Below are 21,342 nucleotides of genomic sequence, written 5' to 3' on the forward strand. Positions count from 1 at the left end.
TCAGCATTTCCTCCAAGTGAAGCCCTAGATAAATGTTGTAAGACTCACGAAATGGGATATCCTGTCTCTATAAGTATTCAGAGTGAATGCTGTTTCTACAAAACACTCAATCCTCAGCTCCTCTCTCTTACCAACTTATATTCCTCTCTCTGCCTAGGCATGCCACTTCCTATCTGCAACTCCTTAGTGATAAGATTAAAGATATGAGACACCAGCATTGACTCTACAACAAACTGGTGTGACTACTGTGATTAAAGCTGTGTGTCAGTATTGCCTGGGGTGTAAGGCTGGCCATGGCATCTGTTTAGTTTATGATCTTCAGGCAAGCTTTATTGTTAAAATATAAATGAAAAAATAAAATAAAATAATTAGAAGGAAGCATCTGAGATCAAGAAGAGAAAAGTAAACCTGTTAGTCACCAAAGAGTATAAAAAATATTCTGAGTACAAACTGGAGAAGGTTCATAATTTTCAAAAACAATGAATGATATAATTAAATTATGGTTCACAAAATCAACAATATGGATGACACCATTGACAAAACAAGGCACAAACACAAATCTACACACACACTTACACACACACCCACACACACACACACATATATATATATATTGATTCTTAAGAACAACAAGGTTCTAATCAAAATCACTGAATCACTGGCCATCACACATCCTGTACACTCCTGTTCTTTCCTTTACCAATAATAGAAAATGGGTTCAGTGAGAAGGGCTGTTTCAACAAAATTTATAATATTCACTTGAAATCTTTTCATGTTTTTACTTTACAGAAAATAGATTTGATTACTAAAAGCATTTCATTCTCTTCTGCTAAAGAAAATGATGTCTGTTAGGATCACTTACCATGGTGTTTCCTAAAATTGGTGATGGAATCCAAGTCTGCACCACAGTGAGGAAATGAAATCTTTTTAAATGGAATTTCAAGAGAATAGATTTTTAAAGAATCAGTGTACATGTAAGTCAACTTGATTTACTCTAACTACTTGGAGTTCCAAGCACTTCTGAAAATAAGGTTATTGCTATTTTTTGTGTATGTTTGCATATTTTTTGTGTATGATATTCTCTATATGATTGCTAGAAGTGATCAAAGCTTCAGGGAGTCAGGAAGATAGAGGAAGAGAATGAGAACTTAAAGGAGCTACGCCGGGCGGTGGTGGTGCACGCCTTTAATCCCAGCACTCAGGAGGCAGAGGCAGGCATATCTCTGTGAGTTCGAGACCAGCCTGGTCTACAAGAGCTAATTCCAGGACAGGCTCCAAAACCACAGAGAAACCTTGTCTCGAAAAAACCAAAAAAAAAAAAAAAAAAAAAAGAGCTACAAAATGAGGTAGAGAAGCAGATGAATAAGAGTACAACCCCAGGCAATGCTGGCTCAGTGATCACGTCTCTTGAGGAGAAGATGGAGGTTGATGCCAGTTCCATCTATGTTGGCAATGTGGACTATGGTGCAACAGCAGAAGAGCTGGAAACTCACTTTCATGGATGTGGTTTCATTCAACTGTGTTACTACAGTCTGTGACAAATTCAGTGGCATTGCCAAAGGTTTTGCATATATAGAATTCTTAGACAAAGATTCAGTGAGGATTTCCCTGGCTTTAGATGATTCTCTGTTTAGAGGGAGACAGATCAAGGTGATTCCCATCAGCACAACAGACAGGTTACCTGTGTGCCCCATACCGTGCCCAAACTACCAATTACAACAGCTCCCACTCTGGATTCTACAGTGGTTTAAACAGTTGGCCCTTGGATCAAGAAAAAAATAGAATTTAAAAAAAAAGAAAAGAAAAATGGAAGGTGGAAATTTATTTTCCAAAAAAGATATACTGGATGGAGAGATGGCTCAGCGGTTAAGAGCATTGCCTGCTCTTCCAAGGGTCCTGAGTTCAATTTCCGGCAACCACATGGTGGCTCACAACCATCTGTAAAGAGGTCTGGTGCCCTCTTCTGGCCTGCAGACATACACGCAGACAGAATATTGTATACATAATAAATAAATAAATAAATAAATAAATAAATAAATAAATAAATAAATATACTGTGGAAGAGGGAGAATCACATAACTAAATGAGGAGAAACCTGCTCTGGGCAGTAGGGCAGGCCCAGGGATTAAGGCAGGGGTGACATATTCCCTCTGGAGATTTAATATGGACACTTCTCAAATGTGCAACCTGCTCCCTATTTTCCTGCTCCACTTCACTCTCTTTGGGCCTGCTCAAGGGTAGGTGGGCATGGATGGTAGGAGGCATTTTTTTTACCTAGAGCTCTGGAGGGCACCAATCTGTTCAGCTTGTTTCCTTCCCTCATCTTCTCTCTGCCTTTTGCAGTCCCTGCCTGCTCCTGATTTTCCAGGTCTAGGCACACGCTACCCTTCTTTCCTCAGGGCCCCTGCCTCTAAAGTTTGTCTGGTACATTTTTTTGGGTTCCTTTTTGTTTATTTCTCTGTCTTGAGTCTTTCTTTGCAGATTTTTGTAGCAGAAAGAACTCACTCACAGTGGATTCAGTGAAAATTCCACTTACCCCTGGGGAAATACACTACTTTGTTTTGGGAAGTTTTGCACTGTTGTTTTTGTTGGTGTTGTTGTTTATCAGGTGTTCTTGTTTAGTTTTATTTTTTGTTTACAATTTTCCCTTTTATTTGCAGGGAATGGGAAGAATTGGGAATAAGGTGGTGGGAGCTGCATTTTGTTTATTTTTTAAACTCAATTACAAGGGATGTGTTTTTTTAAAATAATGTGTTATGAGGAAAGTTGTTTATGAAAAAAAGAAAAACAATTCAAAATTTATTTTCTCCTACATGGTTTATGGCCCAAGAAGAGAATTATGCTCCATCTACCTGCCCAACACAATGCACATCTGAGAAATCTCTGCAGATCAGAAATTCCATTGTTCCCTGGAACTAAACTTCACTGGATCACACCATTGCAGCTAGTGGCAGCATCACATTAAAAGCCTTCTAATCATGCATTGCTAGAAGATCAATATCATCATTTCCTACCAGTTCCTAAACTATTTGTAATCTTTATAACACAAATCTGAAATTGAAATGCAATATTGAGAACTTCTGGAATCTAGACCTTCAGTTTTCTAATTTCTCTTCCCACTGCACACCAAGAGCAGTGTCCATGTGTGTACTCTGGACAATCACCATCATATCCTGAATATCCAGAAACTCCCCTGCCCCAATAAATTCATACACAGGGAGGCTCAGAAGACAAGGGACACTGCCAACATGAACCACATGGACCAACATACCTACAGTCTGCCTCATGATCAGTCCAAGTCACAGCAGAAATGACAGTTCAACAGACCTGAACACCCAACACTCACCATGGTATACCTTGTGATCTTCCTTAATACCTCTACTACAGAGGCAGAATAGAATCATGGAAAAAACCCACAAACTGCTACTAATACTCCCCATTGCTAACCCTTCCCAGAATTCCTCACAGGCTAGGGCCACCTAGCTTGGCCTCACAATATTAGCAGCTCCTCTATAGGAGGATCAGAGATCAAATGACTCAGACAGCACAGTCCTTCCAGTTCTACCCTCCCAGCCCAGCATACAGTGCCCTAGTTTAGAAAGTTTGTATTTAGTACACAAAATTCGACTCTCCTACACCACATCCTGTTTCTCATCCAAAGGACAGGATCCTTTGTGTGCACATTGCATTACACACTCACTTTCCAGTGCAGCCAATCCATTGCCTCAGAGATGGAAAATCCTGAAGACAAACACAGGTCACATTCATAAAAGAATCACTGTTCCTGTGTAACTGTGGTTACTTTGTAAGTATTGTTAAAGAAAAACAAACCATGAATTAGAAAACAATCAGGATCATGTTAGGGCTTGGAGGGAGGAAAGACAATGTGAATATGATGTAGTTTTAATCTCAAAAATTATTTTGAAAAGTTGAAATAGGCTAAAAGCCATGTCTTCCAGAGACTATGGATTCGTATTAGAGCACAATAAATATTTGTCATGTATTTTCCATAAAGATGAAGATCTTAATCCAGAAAAGTAACAGTCCTGTTAACCAGGGACACTATATTTTACCCAGATCATCTATTTTTGATGAACTATTGTAATATCACAATTAGGTTTCAAGATAAGGTCAGTCCCACACCCAGATTGCCATTGTCTGTGGATTGAAAACAATGGTCAATCAGGATAATAATACAGCATCACAACTGATCAATCAGGGCTACCTGATCCACATAAGTAATCTCAGTTGAAGGAGGAAAGCTCTAACACTCAAGGCCAACATCTCACCTCCTGCACTGTCTCCACCAGCTTCAAAGTTGGTCATTGAGTTCAATTCTTATACCAATCCCTCTTCATTTCTAAGTCCCCAACAAAAGCCAGAATGATTAGCAGACACTCATTATCTGCTCTATTTTTCTTTCTCACTGACTAGTGGAGGAGAAACCTGGAAGGAGTTGCAGGTCTGTCTTCCCAGAACTGGCAACAGAGGCAGGATTAGGTGTTCAAAATAATTCTCAATTACAGAGCAACAGGCAAGCCTAAAGTATAGGAGACATTGCTCTACATAGAAATCAACATAACTTGAAAGAAATGAAATGAAACTATCAATGACTTAAAAACATTGGAGAACAGAAACAAATAGAGATAACAGCAGCAACACACTTAAAGAAAGTTTTGAAACTGATACCAAAAAGTGATTTTTAATGTGATGATAATAATGCACTTTTAGCTGGGCAGTGGTGGTACATGCTTTTAATCCCAGCACTCAGAAGCAGAAGCAGGCAGATCTTTGTGAGTTTGAGGTCAGCCTGGTCTACAAGAGCTAGTTCCAGGACAGGCTCCAAAGCTACAGAGAAACCCTCTCTCAATGCTCCAAAAATGCACTTTTGAGATTAAATAAAATTTTCTATATTGACTTTAAAAAAGAGTAGGCTAGGGCTGGAGAGATGGCTCAGCAGTTAAGACCATTGCCTGCTCTTCCAAAGGTCCTGAGTTCAATTCCAAGCAACCACATGATGGCTCACAACCATCTGTAATGAAGTCTGGTGCCTTCTTCTGACCTGAAGGCATACACACAGACAGAACATTGTATACATAAAAAATAAATAAGTATTTTTTAAAAAAGAGTAGGCTAAGAGAGACTTATATACATCTAATCTACATGGGAAGTATAAAGTATAAAAAGACAAGATCTCCTGAGTAAATCAGGTACATGGGGACCTTGGGAGAGGGTTGAATGGGGGAGTTGAGAAGCAGGAAGTGAAGCAAAGAAAATTGTAGAGCTCAATAAATTTCAATTAAAAAAATATCGATCATATCTGCAGAAGATAGTTGCCTAATTGCAAATTCAATGTTCCTTGACTCAAGATAACCTTCCTAATCTGGACCCACACACAAGATGGTCTGTGTTCATTCACATGACATTAATTTACACACGGTGGGCAATTACAAACCTCTCTTGCTACCATAGTCAGGCCCTTTTTCATAGTGGTGGCTCCAACAACTGATTGCCTATGCTGTGCCCCCTGCAGTGCACACAATAATCTATTCTTCCTATTGTGGTCTGAGGAGAGAAGAAATGTTCCATATGTAAATACTTTTCCCGTGGCTGCATTGGCAGTCAACTACATGGCTCAAATGCATTATTTTATTTTATTTTATTTTATTTTATTTTAATGTATTGGTTTTGTTTGGGACAGGGTATCTCTGTAGCTTTCATGTATGTCCAGGAACTAGTTCTTGTAGACTCTGTGTGCACCACTACTACCAGGCAAATACATAATTTTAAAACTGTAAATTGGTATAGTCATTTAAGAACTTTGAAGGTGTAATATAGAGGACACTCAAGGTTGCCCAGGAAAGCAACAGACAGGGACCAAGGCCACCTGAGTCAACATAACAGAAGTTGTCTCAGAAACAATATTAATATTGGGATGTAAATGCAGCTCTTCTAGAATTAATATGACTTTCTACTGAGAAATCACAATACACATTCAGAAGATTAATAAAGAAAGGTCTCTTTAATGAAGTTATGCATTGATCTCTGTCCAATGCTCAACGGGACCTAGCTTAGACAGATTTTGCATTCAATATATGCTGTTATCTATAAGTATCCCTTAGAATAATGGTCCAGATTATACTCTGAACAATTGAAATAGAAGCAAGCAACTTGCCAGTCGAAATATTTAGGCAAAAGTATTCTCAGAATATTCTCTTAAGTACGCCAATGACCTGTTACAGCAGGTCATTCTTCACTGACAGGGTTCTAATGTGAAGATCACGAGGGAGGAGAAAGACTGGACTGGACAAGTAAAAGATAAATAAGATAGGGTGGGGAGGTGGTGCAGAAGATACCTCCCATACGTGAAGAAAAATAGCATCTTACAGGGGAAGTGGTGGGGCTCACCTTTAATCCCTGCGCTCGGGGATTTTTCGAGATGGGGTTTCTCAGTAGCTTTGGAGCCTGTCCTGGAACTCTTATAGACCAGGCTGGCTTTGAACGCAAAGAAATTCACCCGCCTCTGCCTCAAGAGTGCTGGAATTAAAGGTGTGTACCACCACCACCTGACAGTGACTTTTTATTTTTAAATCAGTGATGGCTTCTTTGAAATGGTTTGGAGTCAAATATCTGGACAATCCTGGTGAACAATGTATACCCGGGCATTCTAATCTCTACCAGCCCTAATTAGCAAATACCTAAAGTCTCGGTATTTTAGATGCAGTTCTCCCTCTGCTAAATTCTACTTTGTAAGACTTAATTATTTTTTAAGCATTGTTCAATCTATTGTATCACCAATTCTACTCTTCTACATTTTGGTACAGTAGTGGAAAGCTACACAACGTGAGACGCCTTTGATAACTTCCACAAATTTAAATATAAATTCAGATCATATTTAAAGCTTAAATGCAAAGTGCTCGATATCGAGAAGATATTGGAGAATCTAGGCTTCTCTGAGTTTTGCAACTTGTTTCCATAAATGCATGAACCCTGTTGAAGTTGACTAGGAAAGTGTTTTTACACACAACTTCCTGCTCTCAATACTCTAAGGAGAGGAAGCCACAGAGCAAAGTTATTCAGAGGCCTGCCCCTAGGTTCAGGAGTTATCAGGAACCACGAGGAACTTCACATACAGGGAATATGGCGACAGGTTCCCACCAATGGAGATAACACCATAGTGTCTTCCGCACCTTGCCCTCTGCTCCTCCCCATCAGGAGACAGCATTTCCTCACTCACCATGTGGTGCTTCTCCATTTTGCCAAAGTTCTCAGTGCGTCATCTCCCTGCAACAGCAACTGCACCCGAGAACAGGAATCCACTGGCGCCAGCTCCTCTTCAAAGCCAAGACTGAAGATGGCTGCCGGGAAGAGACCTGCACTGCTTCTGACTGGCAGGTCACCTGGAGTGCATGATTGGCTAGTGAGTCCTGAGTGACAAGAGCACCTCCCATTGGTATATAGTGTGCTTAAAGAGACAGAATACTGGTTCCTGTTCAGTCCATTCACCCTAATAGAGAACTTCTCCAGATCTGAGAATATATGCATTTCAATAGCACTTGCCCCTGGCTACAAATGCAATCAATGTCATTTTAATGCACTCCTAGGAACTTTCCCTTTTTCTTCCAGCACACTATGTGACTAGTAAGGTGAACTGTGCTAGGTGGGTGGAGTAATTTCCTCTCCCACAGAGGTAAGGATGCCTAGAATACTAAGAATTAAAGAGAGTTTTAAAGTTACAAAATGAAATATTTGTTCTGTGGCTTCATTCTGAGGTCAGATGAACTGAAGGTACTTTTTACATGGTTTTCACAGGGATTTTACACAAAAGGAAAGAGAAAAGCAGGAGCCAGATCTCAAGCTAAATGCTTGGTCTTTTCCTCATTGGAAAGCTGGATAATCGCTCCATTGCTTTACTGGTTTTGTTCCCTAAATTCAAAGCAAATGCCTGGCAAATGAATAATAATAAAAAGAGTAATTTTCATGGCAATTTGAATATGTAGAGAATAATGGAGCTAGAAAGAATATCTTCAGGAGCACTATTGTTAGCCAGCACATCTCCCTCCATAGTCAGGTGAATAAAATATACAACTGCAGTATTTAAGATTCTCTACATCAACAGGACTGGTAGAATGAATCTCACCATATATGTAAAAAGTGGGCTTATTAGAATGTCTCACAAGGTTTTGTCCAGGTAACTTAAGAATAGCTGCCTAGGCCGGGCGGTGGTGGCGCACGCCTTTAATCCCAGCACTCGGGAGGCAGAGGCAGGCGGATCTCTGGGAGTTCGAGGCCAGCCTGGTCTAAAAGAGCTAGTTCCAGGACAGGCACCAAAGCTACAGAGAAACCCTGTCTCGAAAAACCAAAAAAAAAAAAAAAAAAAAAGAATAGCTGCCTACCAATGGCAATTGAAGAATCCAATAGCTTGCTTCTCAGGCTTTTGTCTAAGGTCAAGTGAAGAATCTAGTAGTTGTTCTGCCCACAAGGCTCTGTGACTCAGATGGTTTTAAGTATTCATCAAAATTACAATGAAGTGGGCTCTAATGCTAGTAAAGGAATGAGCTTGGTAGCCTGAGCTAGAGCACAGAGGCAAAACAGAGACTTTTCTTTTTCAAAATACTTTATATGTGACTGCTGCTACCAGAATGTAAGATGCTGATTAAATTGGGCCATAGTCTTTGTTGGATTCAGTTTTTGAGTGTGTGTGATTTCAAAATAGGATATTTCTGTGTAGTTGTGGGACTCATTCTGTAGGCCAGTCAGGTCTCAAATGCAGAAAATCCCACTATCTCTGCTCAAGAGTGTTGGTGTTAAGACTTTGCACAGACATGGGTGGGAGAGATGGCTCACTGGTTACGTGTGTACAAACACCAAGCAGCTTAATGTGTGTCCTATCATCTGAAATTATACAGATTAATGGAGAATTTTCCCATTTCAAAAACCTTTAAGTAAAATCTCTCTCAGGTATAATCAATTCTTTTTGTGTATCAGATAATCCCAGAGGTAGTCAGTTTTAACTACCAAAAATAGCCAGTCATTTCAACAGCCAAGACAGAAGAAATGATAAAAAAATTCTTGCCTGCAGGAGGCACAAAGAGTGTGGGAATTGTTTGCCAAACAATATTGTTCCTTAACAAATGAAGCATGGAGATTTTACGTAGGGAGTCTGAACATGCTCATGTATCATCTCCCTTTCCTTAAGCATGCTCAGTTAACAAGTCCACTTCTAACCATAATCACAATGTAAAAGCAGAGACATTTAGGGACATTCTTACATCGAAATCATGTAGGAACAAATGTAAATTAGACAAATGATTGAAAGAAATGCCTCTGCCATGTTCATACTGTACCATAAGGTCTTGCTTGAAATTCAAGTAGATGACACTGAAAAGTCGACTATCAATCTTGATGCTTATTCTGAAAGATAACATTAGCAAAAACATAATTTTCACAAACACAAAAAAATAGTGAACACAAAACCAGAAAACTTCAAGGAAAAGTCACCTAACAGCCCTCTATACAGTGCTTCTGGAGGAGCAGTTATAGTGATTTCTATTAATCTCAGAGAAAGCTGCTTTTGCTCTGAGAAGGCTGACTAGGTAGAAGGCCACAGCTGCTACACAGTCTACAGACAAAAAAAATTTACACAACCCAGGAAAACAAGAAATCTGAATAACATCCAAAAAAAGGAGCACTGGAGAATTGGAACAATATTACCTCTTAAATTCATTCCAAATATCTGCCACTGCTGCCCATAAAAGCATTTACAAAAATAAATATACTCAAATATGCACGCACATACTATTAATTCAATTCACTGGGAAAAACCGAACATTTGACAGTGGGTCAATGAAATTAATTGGCACAAGTGAGAAATGTTAAGTCTGGAACATAGCCTCCAGTCTCTGGCATTCATCTCAGCACCCCCTGGATGAGGAGTTGCATTAGCCTGGACTACAAATCCCAGCATACCAGGTACAACCCCTCCCCCAGGGAGGGGTCAGGACCTCTCCAACAGTGTATTTAGGTATGATCCTAGAGGAGAAACACTTAGTTTCCAGTTTGCATAGGCTCCTCCCTCTCGCCACCCCCACCACCCCCCTCCCCACCCCCATCCTGTCTCCCAACATGGGAACAGTCATCAGAGGGCGCTGTACTTAATAAAATGATGGACATTTTGATTTGGTTTCATTTAACCTAATTGGGCTTCTATGTGCTAGGATTTTTTTCTTAACACGAAGGAAACACAGAGCAAACAACAAATATTCTTAGGAGTTTATTAGAGGGGACGTGCACAGGCCTGGGAAGTCAGTGTGCAGAGAGGGAGGAAGATGGCTCATCCAGCTTTGACAAGCTGTCTGGTGCATGCACACGGGGGTTGACATGGCTACATCATATGCAGATGATGGGGCTCATGCAAGCAGGGAAGGGCTTAACTGAGTAATATGTGGATCATGCAGGAGGCAGCCTTTAACATCCCTGGGTGCCTGAGGGCTTGTCTGTCCCTGTATGACCCCTAGAACCTAGGAGTATCAACTATGAAATGGCTTAAACCATTACAGTCACCACCTTACCAGGTGATGTGAAGTGCCCATCATGAGCTGGGTATTTCTAGATCTATCAAGTTATAAAATAGGACATTTACTGCTGCAACCTGTTATCAAATGGAAGTGGTATATAGAAATCAGGACAAAGTAGGTCCTGAAGACGCAAGGAAGATACATGAAGAGATGGCCAACTTCCAACGGTTTCTACTCCTGTTACTATGCCTTCTGCTGTCAATAATACACCTATAGTCTATTCCCTATGATTGGTTGAATGAGAAAGAGATGACTAGGCCCTGGCTGATGGTTCAATACACTATGCACGAACCATCCAGAATTAGACGGCTGCAGGATTACAGTCCCTGTCTGGGACAACCCTGAAAGATGCTTGTGAAAGGAAATGTTCACAGTGGGCAGAAAATCAAAGAATACACATTTCAATGTGGTTTATTTGGAAGGAGAGATGGTCTAATCGACAACTAGCAATGAACTGATTGATGGACTTTATCCAGTGGTTAGACTGGATGCTGAGGGATTAGTAAAGAGCATGATTGGAAAATTGGTGAGAGAAGACATCTGAGGAAGAAGAATGTGAATATCTCTGTGAAAGGGAAAGGGGTATAAAGATCATTTTATTCCATGTAAATGCTGATCAAAAGGTTCATTCAGCTGAGGAGGAGTTCAAAACTCATTGAGACAGAATGACTCTTCCATGTACAGTCAGCCTCTTTTCCCAGTTATTCATGTCAGTGTCCATGGGCCCATGACCAAAGTGGCCACATTGCCAAAATGGGAGATAGGCATGGGTTCAAGAACATGGACTTGAACTCATCATGGCTGACTTAGCCACGGTTTTGCTGAGTTGCCATATTACGCATTAGCACAGACCAAAACTTAGCCCCATGTATGACAACATTACTAGAGTGACCGGCCACTAACCTACTGGCAGGTTGACTACACTGGAAAACTTCCTCTGTGAAAAGGACATTTGGGCTGGGCGGTGGTGGCGCACACCTTTAATCCCAGCACTCGGGAGGCAGAGGCAGGCGGATCTCTGTGAGTTTGAGGCCAGCCTGGTCTACAAGAGCTAGTTCCAGGACAGGCACCAAAGCTACAGAGAAACCCTGTCTCTAAAAACCAAAAAAAAAAAGAAAAAAAAGAAAAGGACATTTGGGCTTCAAATGCTCTTAAACCAACAGACTAAAGAAAGAATAACAACTTTAGGCAGAGTGATATATCCAGATTAGCATGGGGAAATTGGATTGTCTCATCACAACAGAGATAAGAAGGATAATATGTCCAGAATACAGGAGATCTTTTAGGGCATCTCCTTGTGATACCAGGACTTGCCATTAAGACAAATGAGAAAAAAAAACAATATAATCCAATAAGTATGACAAACATCACATGCCCATCAGGAATGAAGGCATGGGTCATTTCTCTAGGAAAAGACCCAAGACCTTGCGAAGTGCTTGCAGAGGTTGCGAGAAATACAGAATGGGCAGCAGAGTATGGCAGTTCTAAATACCATCTAAAGTCACATGACTATTGCAGCAATGAAACTTTAACTGATATGAGTGTTTCTGTTGTATTTTGTTGATAATGCATTTCTAAAGTTATTTCTATGTCCTTTAAATTTCCTCATCATATGTTGCAACATCAATTAAGAGAATATTTGTGGTTATCAGAAGTTTGAGATACTAGAATGATATCCTCCATGAGACATTGCCACTATTCTAAATATATAATCATTTGTGTTTGACATAATTATGTTATGTTTAGTCACAATTACAATCCTGTTATTGATTTTCATTTGGAAATTAATAAGGTGATATGATTGTATGTCATGTTGACAATGGATAGATTATGACAGCTGTTCTTGGTTTTCACTTTATTATATCAGGAATGAACTACAATTCCAAACTGGAGGGCACAGCTGTGATCTGTACCTTAAGGGAAGAGGACAACAGGCCAATGATCCAAATAGTAAGGATGGATGACACTCAACTTTGATCTAGGCCTTGAAGCTAGAAGGCACACCTTCAATTTGTGTCACACCTTCTGCTGGAAGGACAATGGAAGAAGAAAGATGGGGTATTATTTCTCTCTACCAGGGGGCCTTGAGTGCCAGGCTCAGTGTCCCCAGAGTGTTTAGAATTGGATGTGTACAGCAGGCAAGGACCTGAGTGTAAAAGTTAAACTGAAGTACATTACCTCTGTGTCTTCTTTATTTTTCATGCAAGGGGAAAGAAATGAAGTGAAGAAGAAGGGGAAAGAAAAGAAAAGAAGGAGAAGGAGAAGAAAGGAGAGTAAGGGGAAGAAGTAGAAGTAGTGAGGAGAAGAGTAAGGGCTGGTCTCCATGAGGTTTCTAGTCTTTACAGACATGGTTGGAATATTCCCCAAGCAAGAACAATGATAATAGGCATATCAGAATGACAAAAACAGGCAGGTAGAACCAGACAAAGCAGTACTCCTGACCAGGTGACCTGACCCAGGAAAGAAAGTGCCAGCATTCAAGGGGAAGTACCTTACATTCCAAACCATTAGATAAAGTTAATAAACATGCCTAAATCCTAGATTCACCCATTCTCCTTATCTAATCTCTTTGTGATAACCAGTTTTGGGAATGTCCAGATTTGTTTTTTAGCAAAGGTGGAGCATGCTGTCTTACTGCTCAATGCCTGCCTTCTATAGAAATTTCTATGTGGTCTGTTAGAGGGTAAATTTCTGGCACTGACAAATGTCAATTTGACTGTTAGAAAAAAGGAATGAATGTTATCACTCTAAAGCCCACTGGTGTGGGGAAACAAGGTCACAACATTGCCCTGCAGAGTCACACTGCTGAGGTGTTTTGGGAGCAAATCCCATTTCAAAGGGAAGAATCATGGCTTCACAAAGTTAACAAAGACAGGTACAATAGTGACTTTTCCAAAAGAGAAGTGTTCCCGCAGCTCAGCAAAATAGGTTGTTCCATGTTTTGGTGGATTGTATACACTTCCTGTGGATATGCCTAGTGCTCTGTCACATGTGCATTTCCTGTATAGTTGTGGGGTCTTCAACATTTCTGCATTCCCTCACCTTGTCAGCACAGGTTTCTTTCATTGTCATTGAAGTCTACTTCTTTGGAATTCCAGCATATACACAAAACAGCTGAGACACCCAGTCTTGTGCATCTGAGCTAGATTCTTGAACCTTCCTTTCACTGACAGCCATTTTTGGACTGCACTCTGAAAGTTATTCCCCCAAAAATCCCCACATGATCACAGATAGATAGATAGATAGATAGATAGATAGATAGATAGATAGATAGATAGATGAATGGAGAGAGATTTGGTCCATAAGTTCTATGACTCTAGAGAACCCTAACTAATATACTGTGATTTTTAGCCAATTAAATTTTTAAACTAGGTTTCTAATTTTTCTATTTATACTCTGTTGGACCAGAAGTCCAATCATCAGGGAGGAGTTGCTGCAGACACCACTCACAAAGCCTCAATTGATGCAAAAGCAAGAGGATTTTTATTCTGTCATGACAGGGTCCTTCAAATTCAGGATATGAAGGACATCTGATAGATGTTACAGTCCCTCATTTAAAGCAAAAAGCCACAGACAGAAGGGAGGAACCTGTAGGTTGTTTTCCAAGTTATTGGATTGGCTTATTCAAAGAGTTACTAGCAATGATTGGTCTATTCCAGGGCAGGAGAATAGCTTCATGGTCAGGTGATAAGGGAGAGCATCTCTGTGGTCTTCCTGACCTTGTTCTAGTGACTAAATCAATACATCAGGAACTGAGTCAACATCTGTGGGTTGTCTTTGCCTCAATTCCCAGAACGGAGTTATGTTTCAAGATTATTCACAAGGACATAGGAAGATAAGCAGTCCAGCATGTGTGTGTGTGGGTGACTGTCCCATTTCCAAGAGTGAGTGTAAGGTTTTAGAAAAATGTCTTAGAGTTGAGGGGGCTTAGAAATGCATTTAGAGTCTTTCATTCCCCCTCTTGTTTTGTCAAATCCCAATCTGGAGATTTTCTGAGGTCTCTCTTCAGAGCCTGATATTGGTGGGTCAGTACTAAAACTTGGGTAATATTGAGTTGTTCATGAATGAATGTCAGGAGTTGGTATTTTCTACAGTCCTGGGACTGGGAAGAATCTAGCTGGGGTTTTTAGGGAGGAGCTGGGAAATGGCAGGGCCTTCGGACTTGGTGTCATGCTTAGGGCCCCTGCAGGAGCTCCCCTACCTTGTCAAGTTTGCTTACATCCCCCCCCAGACAAATATATCAGTCATAATGTCTACATGTAGAGAAGACTCCCAGGGAGAGTTCGTTTGGTATTTTTTTAAGAGTTCTTATTTTAGCTTTGGGTATGCTGAAGCTTTTATCTGGAGGGTCCTGAGTCATCCTGTGGAGGTGTCAGCTTTACGTGAGATGTGTGGATCCAAATTGCAACATCATCTACTTTGAGAGTGGTGGTTGTCATAAGGAGTATGGTGTAGGGTCCCTTCCAGGAAGGTTTAAGGCTCTGGGACTGATGGCTCCAGATGTATATGGAATCACCAATGGATGATCTCTGGGTGTCTGGGCTGGTAGGCAGCAGCCAGAGGCTTCCACACCTGGGCTTGGATGATCAGGAGGGCCTTTAGGTGGGCAGATAACAGTCTGGGAAGAACAGCATCAGGATTATATAGCTCATTTGCCTTAGTGAGCAGTGGCAGCCCTCATATAGGATCTCATAAGTAGTGAGTTTAAATTGCCCGGGGGTGTTTTGAACCCAAAACAGGACAGAGGGATGGAGGTCTATTCAGTCATTTTGCCAGTCTCTAGGGCCAATTTTTGTTAATTTGTAAAAATTTTCTTTTAGAATTTTATTTATCTTATCTATCTGACCTGAGCTTTGGGGTTGGTAAGCACAATTTTCAATTGATCCCCAATGTCTTGGCCATGTCCTGACTTACCTGGGCAACAAAGGCAGGTCTATTATCGGACATGATTACCTCGGGCATTCTAAACCACGAGAAGATTTCTTTTATGATCTTCTTAGCCGTTACATTGGCTGTCCCAGTCCTGGTCAGTGTATGATGGCTATCTTCTTAGGCAACTGTGTGGCCTCGAGGAGGCTCAAAAATATTTCCGCAGATGTCAACAGTCCTCTTTGTCTGTATATTGCTCCATGTATTTGGGTAGTGGCAAAAGCATACCAGCCGTCTGTGTAGACATTCCCTCTGCCATCTGTAGAGCTTGTAACAAAGCCACAAGTTCTGCTTTCTGGTCGGTCCGACGTTCCTTCAGGGAGATTACTGGCCCAGATCATTTGCTTCCTGTCCACCATTGCTGCCCCCACCTTCTGCTTACCTTCAGTCTTGTATACCTGCTTGGCTCATACCCCCAGCCTTGTGCCCCAGGCAGGCTTCGCCATCATTTCCGGCTCTGCCTGGTACAGTTCAGTCTGCCATTTTGCCAGTCCCCTGTCCTTTCTGAAGATGCTGGTAGGATCCATAGTCTATCAATGTGAGCAGGGCACAGGAGCAGCAGCCCAGTGCAGGAGAGCACCTGTGGTAGCATTGTGAGTGCTCTATCACAGTCTGACATGTGTGAGGGGAGCGAGACTGCAGGGTGAGCAGCCAGGGCTCATGCAGGCTTTAGGGAAAGCATGGCACCAAGGCAGTTGCTAGGAGGTAAGGATTTCTCTGGTGGTGTGACAGGGGGAGGTGGTCATCCTGGTGAGGAGGGTGTGATGGAGGCCAAGGCAGACAAGCAGCCTGCATCTCCTACAGAACTGAAAACAGCAGGGAAAGCAAAGTCCCTCGTTTGGTCAACAAAAGGCTTTGATCATACATTTAGGGGTGATCAGGGAGGAATGAGTCATTTATTTGTTCTTTTCCCAAATTTATAGTTCATAAGGTGTCCAGTTTGTTCAACAGTTATTTTAGCACAGAGTGGTCAGTTCCTGTGTCCCTTAGAAAATCTATAGAGGTATCTAATGTCCTTTTTCTTGCCATAAGCACATTGGCCTTTTTCCAAACAGTGCCTCTGTCCATCTTCATTTGTCTTTGATCTTCTGTTGCCAGGCTCCCTATCTCTCTGAGTCCTGTCTTTTTTTTCCTAATCAAATTTCTTTCTTGTTTATGATCCCTCTGTTTGTTTCTTTTCTCTGCCTCCCGCCTTTCTCTTTCTTTTGCTTCCCGCCTCTCTCTCTTTCGCTTCATTTTCTCTGTCTCTCATTTAACATTTTCTCTGTCTCCCCAAATTCTGCAAGCTATAATCTTGCAAACTATCTACTTGCTGTAACTTTCTCCTTATATCTGATGCTGACTGTCCTATGTAGGCCATGGCTACCACTGCCTGCTGACCTTTAGAGGTTGGGTAAAATGCCCGTAAACCTCCATTAAACATTTAAGAAACACAGATTTTAACTTGCCCCTGAAGTACCTCTTTTACCTTGGCCAAATTAGTGGGGTGCCTTACCCCTGAGATTTGCCATGAGCCCAGCATTTTGACTGTCAGTTTCTCCTTTTAAGAATTAATTAAACATAGATGAATGAAAATAGATTCATATTTATCTCTATGCACAAACTGACACCCAAACAAATCAAAGACAACATAAAACCAACAATACTGAACCTCATAGAAGAAAAAAGTTTTAAATACATTTTCAAACATAGCCTCAGTGGCATAGACATTGAGAGAAACAATCAATAAATGAGATGTCCAGAACTGAGCTTTTTGTGTAGCAAAGGATATAATCAACAGAACATAATATCAACTGTAGAATGGGAAGGTATCTTTATCAATTATTTTTAAAAAATATAAGGAACTTCAAAACTTAGTCCTAATAAGAACAAATAATCCAATAAAATTATGTTACAGACCTAAACTGTAAATTCTCAACAGATGAACTTAAAATGACTGAAAGATATTTAAAATTTGCTTAAATATAACATCCTTATTCATTGGGGAAATGCAAATCAAACAATTCTGAGATTTTATCTTATCCCTGTAAAAATGCCCAAGATTAAAAATATTGTTTGGTAATTTATGCTTAAAAGAATGTGGGATAAAAATCCTCCACTTTTGGTAAAAATGGAAACTGATACAGCTACTTTGAACATTAGTATGATGAATTTTCAGAATTAGGTAACATATTACCTCAAAACTCAGCAATATCGCTGGGCGGTGGTGGCACACACCTTTAATCCCAGCACTTGGGAGGCAGAAGCAGGCGGATCTCTGTGAGTTTGAGACCAGCCTGGTCTACATTAGCTAGTTCCAGGACAGGCTCCAAAACCACAGAGAAACCGTGTCTCAAACCCCCCCCCCCAAAAAAAAAAGAAAGAAACCTCAGCAATATCCATTTTGGGCCTATTTTACATAGCAGAATTATTTTCTCATAGACAGAATCTAAAAACAACCCAAAAAGTACCTTTTTTTATATCAATAATAAATGAGAATCGTCGCCATGTGGGGCCACTTGGGGTCCCCACCTCATCACAAGTATTGCGAACAGTCAAATGTTAAATTCGGATCTGAACCTGGTCACATGGGTGGCTTAGAAGCTCAGCTGGGCTGATTACATGGCCCTGGCCTAGGGCCAGGGCTTTTACAGCAATAGTCCTTGAAGACAGTGTAGTCCTGTATCCATCTAATCAGAGCTGGGAATTTACTTTTTTCTGTACACACTGTCTAATAAGAAATATAGAAACCAACAGTCTGTAGTTTTTTATAAGCACATTTTTTAAAGTGACTTAGCTTAACTTTCCCCATTTTTAAATCAGAAGCTTTACTCTGGACACAGCACATGATGACCAGAACAGGGCATCCCTAGAAGAGAGATGCCCCAGGGCTGGGAGGCCCCTCTGATGTTGGCTTCCCCTACTACCTGTTGCTCCTGAATCCACATTCGTGGTTTACCACAAGCCACAGGGATACTTATTTTCAATCTCTCTATCTGCAGCCAAAGTGAAAAGGTCCAGGCTCTTTACAAAACTTTTGCTTTCTAATAGGGTATCTGTCCCCAGAGAAACAGCCCACAGGCTTACTGGGTCCTGTGGGGAGGAATTAGCACCAGCTTGGACCCTGCTGGCATGTGTGCCTCCTTTAGGGAAAAGAGACGGGGGAGGGGCAGACTGCTGTTATCAAAGTCAGAGGGAAGCCAGCCTTGGTCCCTGCACTGTGCTCTGTAATGAAATGGTTTGACCCAGAGTAGGGGGTTCTCTGGACAAATTCTCCCAGGTGACAATATAGGGAACCTGGTCCAGGTGGCCATAAGGGTCAGGCTGGAAGACTTTTTCTTTTACCTGCAAAATAGTATCTAGATTGAATGTCCCACCCTGTGGCCAGCCCACTTCAAAAGTGGGCCATTCCAGGAAGCAGACCACTTGCCAGTATTTCTTTTGGATTTCCACAGCTTGGTCTACAGCTTTTCTCCAAAGTCAGAGTTAGGGTGAGAGAGGGGGTTACTTACTGCCCCATGGTACCAGATTTAGACTTGAGTACAAACAGATATACAAAAACAAAGACATGACATAAAAACAAAGACACAAAAAGCCAAACCAAATTCAAAATCAGAAACTGCTTGGCACTACAGATTCAAAGGAGGTGAGTGGCAAAAAGCCCTGCCTCTTGGGAACTAGAGGAGTGACCTGGTCACTCTTAGCCCATTCGGATACTGGAGTGTCCTCCAGATTTACAGATTACTGGAGTGTCCTCCAGTACAGATACTGGCCCTATGTAGGTACAATTTCAGAAGCTCTTCAGCACTACAGACTCAAAATAAAAACAAACACAGACTACAATAATCACAGAAACAAAGCAGACAGACAGACAAAGATAATAAGTGCACTCCATATTTCCTCCAACTGGGCCTGGAATGAGTCCAGAAGCAACTCAATTCCTGGCCAATGCACCAAAATGTTGGACTAGAAGTCCAATCATCAGGGAGGAGTTGCTGCAGACACCACTCACAAAGCCTCAATTGATGCAAAAGCAAGAGGATTTTTATTCTGTCATGACAGGGCCCTTCAAGTTTGGGATATGAAGGATATCTGATAGCTGTTACAGTTCATCATTTAAAGAAAAAAGCCACAGACACAAGGGGGAACCTGTAGGTTGTTTTCTAACTTATTGGATTGGCTTATTCAAAGGGTTACTAGCAATGATTGGTGTATTCCAGGGCAGGGGAATGGCTGCATGGTCAGGTGATAAGGGAGAGCATCTCTGGTCTTCCTGACCTTGTTCTAGTGACTAAATCAATACATCAGGAACTGAGTCAACATCTGTGGGTTGTCTTTGCCTCAATTCCCAGAACGGAGTTATGTTTGAAGATTATTCACAAGGACATAAGAAGATAAGCAGTCCAGTATGTGTGTGGGGGCGACTGTCCCATTTCCAAGAGTGAGTGTAAGGTTTTAGAAAAATGTCTTAGGGTTGAAGGGGCTTAGAAATGCATTTAGAGTCTTGCAACTGTAAGTACACATCAGAAACATTTTAGCAAAAAGTTTAGTATTACATTATAAACATTTCAAGACAACAACCCTTTATACTGAAATAAGGTAAAAAACAAATGTCAACAGTGAAGCAAAGGATTGAGTGCTATTTCTGACAAAGAAAATATAAAACAGTATGTGTAATGGAAAAATTAAAAATGCTGCAGGATCCCCAGTAGCAATACGAAGCAGAAATGCTGTAGTTCCCGAAATGGTGGTAGCAGGTCATGTGGCAGCAGGGTGCAGAACCTGGGTGCAGCCAGTCCCAGTCAGAGATGGCTGCCAGTCCCCGAGCTGTGGCTGGTCCCAGGCAGGAAGACACATGGCAGGCCGGCAGGAGACAGAGACATGGATAGAAATGACATGCAGAGTGAGGGTGAATATTTATTTTGGGGGTTATGGAGGGGGGAGGCAGAAGGATGGGCAGAGAGAGAGAAAAGAGAGAGAAGAGAGAAGAGGAGAGAGAGACAGAGAAGGGGGAAGCAGAGAAGTGGGGAGAGAAGCAGAAGCGAAGCTGCCTCTCCAAGAGGAAGAGGGGAAAGAGAGTGAGCTCAGGCCGGAAGCTAAAGATCAGCCTGCCTCAGCAGATGGGGGAGGGAGCAGGCATGGCTTGTCTATTAAAGAGACACAACAATCATTACAGTATGAGTCATTAGATACAGAGCAAGATTTGGTTATTTGTTTTAATCAGGTTGATACTTACTAGTTAGTGGAAAGCTATTTATCTATTAGTTTATTTTTGCATTCATGTGTCTACTAAAATTGAAAAATTAGGTAAATTGATGCTTAAAAGGAAAATCAAAGCTTGTGCCACCAAAGTATGGGAAAGTAAACTCTGTCTCCTGTTCTAAAGCCACATTTAGAATTGTACTTGAATGATGGCACTGGAGAGATGGTACTGTGGTTAAGAGCACTGCCTGATCTTCTAGAGGAACTTGGCTCAATTCTCAGCACCCACATGGAAGCTCACAACTGTCTATAGCTCCAGTTCTAGAGGACATAACACTGTCGCACAGACATCCATGAATGCAAAGCATGATGCACACAACATAAAATAAATACATTTAACATATAGAATGAAATTCACCATTGCTTTCTAAATGGAGGTCTCATCTAGTGTCATCCATAGTTAATGGATTTTCAGAGGTATGTGTGAATGCTTCAGTAGCTAAACCTGAAGGTATAAAATTGGAATAAAACTCTAAAAGTAAGTGTTAATAATGATGTAGACTCTAAAAACAATATACCCAAGAAACTTTTGTGGGATTTTTGAAAGTAAATGGTTTAATGAAATTTATTTTACATATCACTGTAGTACAACATC

General features: G+C 41.1%; 1 protein-coding gene and 1 pseudogene across 1 annotated transcript in view; both read left to right on the top strand.

The window, feature by feature from the left end:
* The first annotated feature begins 1,316 nt into the window (after positions 1 to 1,316).
* Positions 1,317 to 10,292, top strand: LOC130866918 (polyadenylate-binding protein 2-like; annotated as a pseudogene).
* A 5,230-nt stretch (positions 10,293 to 15,522) lies between these two features.
* LOC130866846 (zinc finger protein 431-like) overlaps positions 15,523 to 21,342 on the top strand; it is a 98,013-nt gene continuing 92,193 nt past the window's right edge. The window contains exon 1 of the mRNA XM_057758462.1: positions 15,523 to 15,603. Within this exon, the coding sequence (XP_057614445.1) occupies positions 15,523 to 15,603 (81 nt within the window). The remainder of the gene's footprint in view (positions 15,604 to 21,342) is intronic.

This window comes from Chionomys nivalis, chromosome 26 (assembly GCF_950005125.1).
Source record: "Chionomys nivalis chromosome 26, mChiNiv1.1, whole genome shotgun sequence".
Lineage (NCBI taxonomy): Eukaryota > Metazoa > Chordata > Mammalia > Rodentia > Cricetidae > Chionomys > Chionomys nivalis.